Below are 2,149 nucleotides of genomic sequence, written 5' to 3'. Positions count from 1 at the left end.
TGTGTGTGTAATTTGAGAATTGAATCTTCGCTTGTCAATTCTTATTCAAGCTACAACTATACCACAAACACTGGTCTGAATTGAACCTGGAATATATACTGTTTATCTTTCAGATACAAGATATTAACGTTCCCTTCGCTGGCCAAAGTTGAAGCGACGGCACCAAACTGTGCCAAAATTGCCAAAGATGTCAAGCTTGAAGAGTATTCTATAGGAGAAACGAAGGTAATAACATCTGTTTCATTCTTATTCTATTATTTCTGTATTGTTTTATTCTTCCAGTTGTTTCACTCGTTGTACTACGGCCATACTGGGGCACTGTTTTCAGGGAGTGTTAGTCGGTAGATCAGTTCCACTTAACAACTTATTATTTCATCGATCTTTACTTATCAAATCACTTTGTTGCATTTTTAACCTAGAGAGACACAATTCGTTACTCTGAGTTACATAGAAACAGATACTCACATATACATATTAATATACAATATGTACGTACGCATGTCTATTTATAAGTGTGTGTATGTGTGTGTGTTCTTTCACTCGATTCAATCACGGGACTGCGACCATGCTGGAGCACTGCCATATAGAGTTAGTCGAACCGATTAACCGCAGTTCTTATTATAAGCGTGGCATTCTCTCCTACATGTTACTTTTGCTGAGCCCCTGGGCTAAATGGACGTACGCAAACCAAAACTGGTCATCAAGCCGTGTGGTGACAAACACAGACGAGAGACACACTCACATAAACGTATGTGTATTCGGCAGGTTTCCACACAGTTTCTATTTATCAAATTCACCCAGAAGGGATCTATCGGTCCGAGCCGATAGTAGAAGACATTTGAGCAAGGTGCGGCCCCCGGGACTAAACCGAAAACACGATGTTACGAGAACCTCTTAATTACGTTGCCACGGTTGTGCCTAAACACACACACACACACATCTATACACACATACACACATACGTATGCATAAGTACACGCAGACACACACACACACTCATATATAGATAGATAGATATGTATACATATATATATGCACATGCACGCATAGACGCGTGCGCGCATATATATATTTATGCACGTACATACATATATTATATATATGCATGTGTATGTATATATATATGTGTGTTTTGTATGTAAATATATATATATATATGTGTGTGTGTGTATACATGTATGTATATATATGCGGACGCATACAAAATATGAAGACATTCTTAAAGAGCAATGGAATTCATTACCAAGGTCTGTGACGTAATTAAGGAATTCTAACGAAAAACTTCAAAGCGAGATGGAATAATAAAATAAACAAAAATAAGTGCATGCGTGGTTGAGTTGTTAAGAAGTTTCCTTCTCAACCACGCAGTTCCAGGTACGATCCTGTTTCACAACAAGTTTGTCAAGTCTTTTAAGATATGACTTCAATGTAAAAAAATGATTTCTGAATACAATTTTAATGACGTAAAATTGCATAAGTCAGTCGGAAGTTGTTGGGAGTGCAGATGCATGTGTGTGAGTGTGTGTGTATTTGTCAGTGTATCAAATGTATCCATATACATATATGCGAGTCCTTGCATGTATGTATATAAATATATATTGAAGTCATATCTTAAAAGACTTGACAAACTTGTTGTGAAACAGGATCGTACCCGGAATTGCGTGGTTGAGAAGAAAACTTCTTAACAACTCAACCACGTATGCACTTATTTTTGTTTATTTTGTTATTCCATATGCATTTGTGTGTGTGTGTGTGTATATATATATATATATATATATATATATATATATATTCCACAGCTCTTCAATATCCTCCTGAAGGACCTGAGACCTGCCTGGGGTGGATGTAGGCGTCTTCAAAGTAACGTTAGACCTTTTCTTGTCAAGTGTCCCCGATAAACCAACTTCGCGGCAGGAGGTGCAGATGAGTGCAGCTGCATCAAACGCTCTCATGCACCAAATGTCAATTCTTAAAAACCATTCGTGAAGTAATATTATGTAGCAACACCAAATGGTGGTGCCCCAGCATGGCCACAGGTCGTGAGCTGAAACTAGATAAATTAAAATAAAAAAATAAATAAAATAAAAAATATATCTGTATATATCTATATATATATATATATATATATATATGTATATATATATATATG

The 2,149-nt window shown here is 36.4% G+C and overlaps 1 protein-coding gene across 1 annotated transcript in view; it reads left to right on the top strand.

Moving 5' to 3' along the window:
• LOC106873739 (uncharacterized) overlaps positions 1–2,149 on the top strand; it is a 139,567-nt gene that overhangs the window by 95,032 nt on the left and 42,386 nt on the right. Inside the window, exon 18 of the mRNA XM_052973463.1 lies at positions 114–225. Within this exon, the coding sequence (XP_052829423.1) occupies positions 114–225 (112 nt within the window). The remainder of the gene's footprint in view (positions 1–113; positions 226–2,149) is intronic.

Source organism: Octopus bimaculoides, chromosome 15 (assembly GCF_001194135.2).
Source record: "Octopus bimaculoides isolate UCB-OBI-ISO-001 chromosome 15, ASM119413v2, whole genome shotgun sequence".
Classification (NCBI taxonomy): domain Eukaryota; kingdom Metazoa; phylum Mollusca; class Cephalopoda; order Octopoda; family Octopodidae; genus Octopus; species Octopus bimaculoides.
This window is presented reverse-complemented; position numbering and strand designations above follow the sequence as displayed.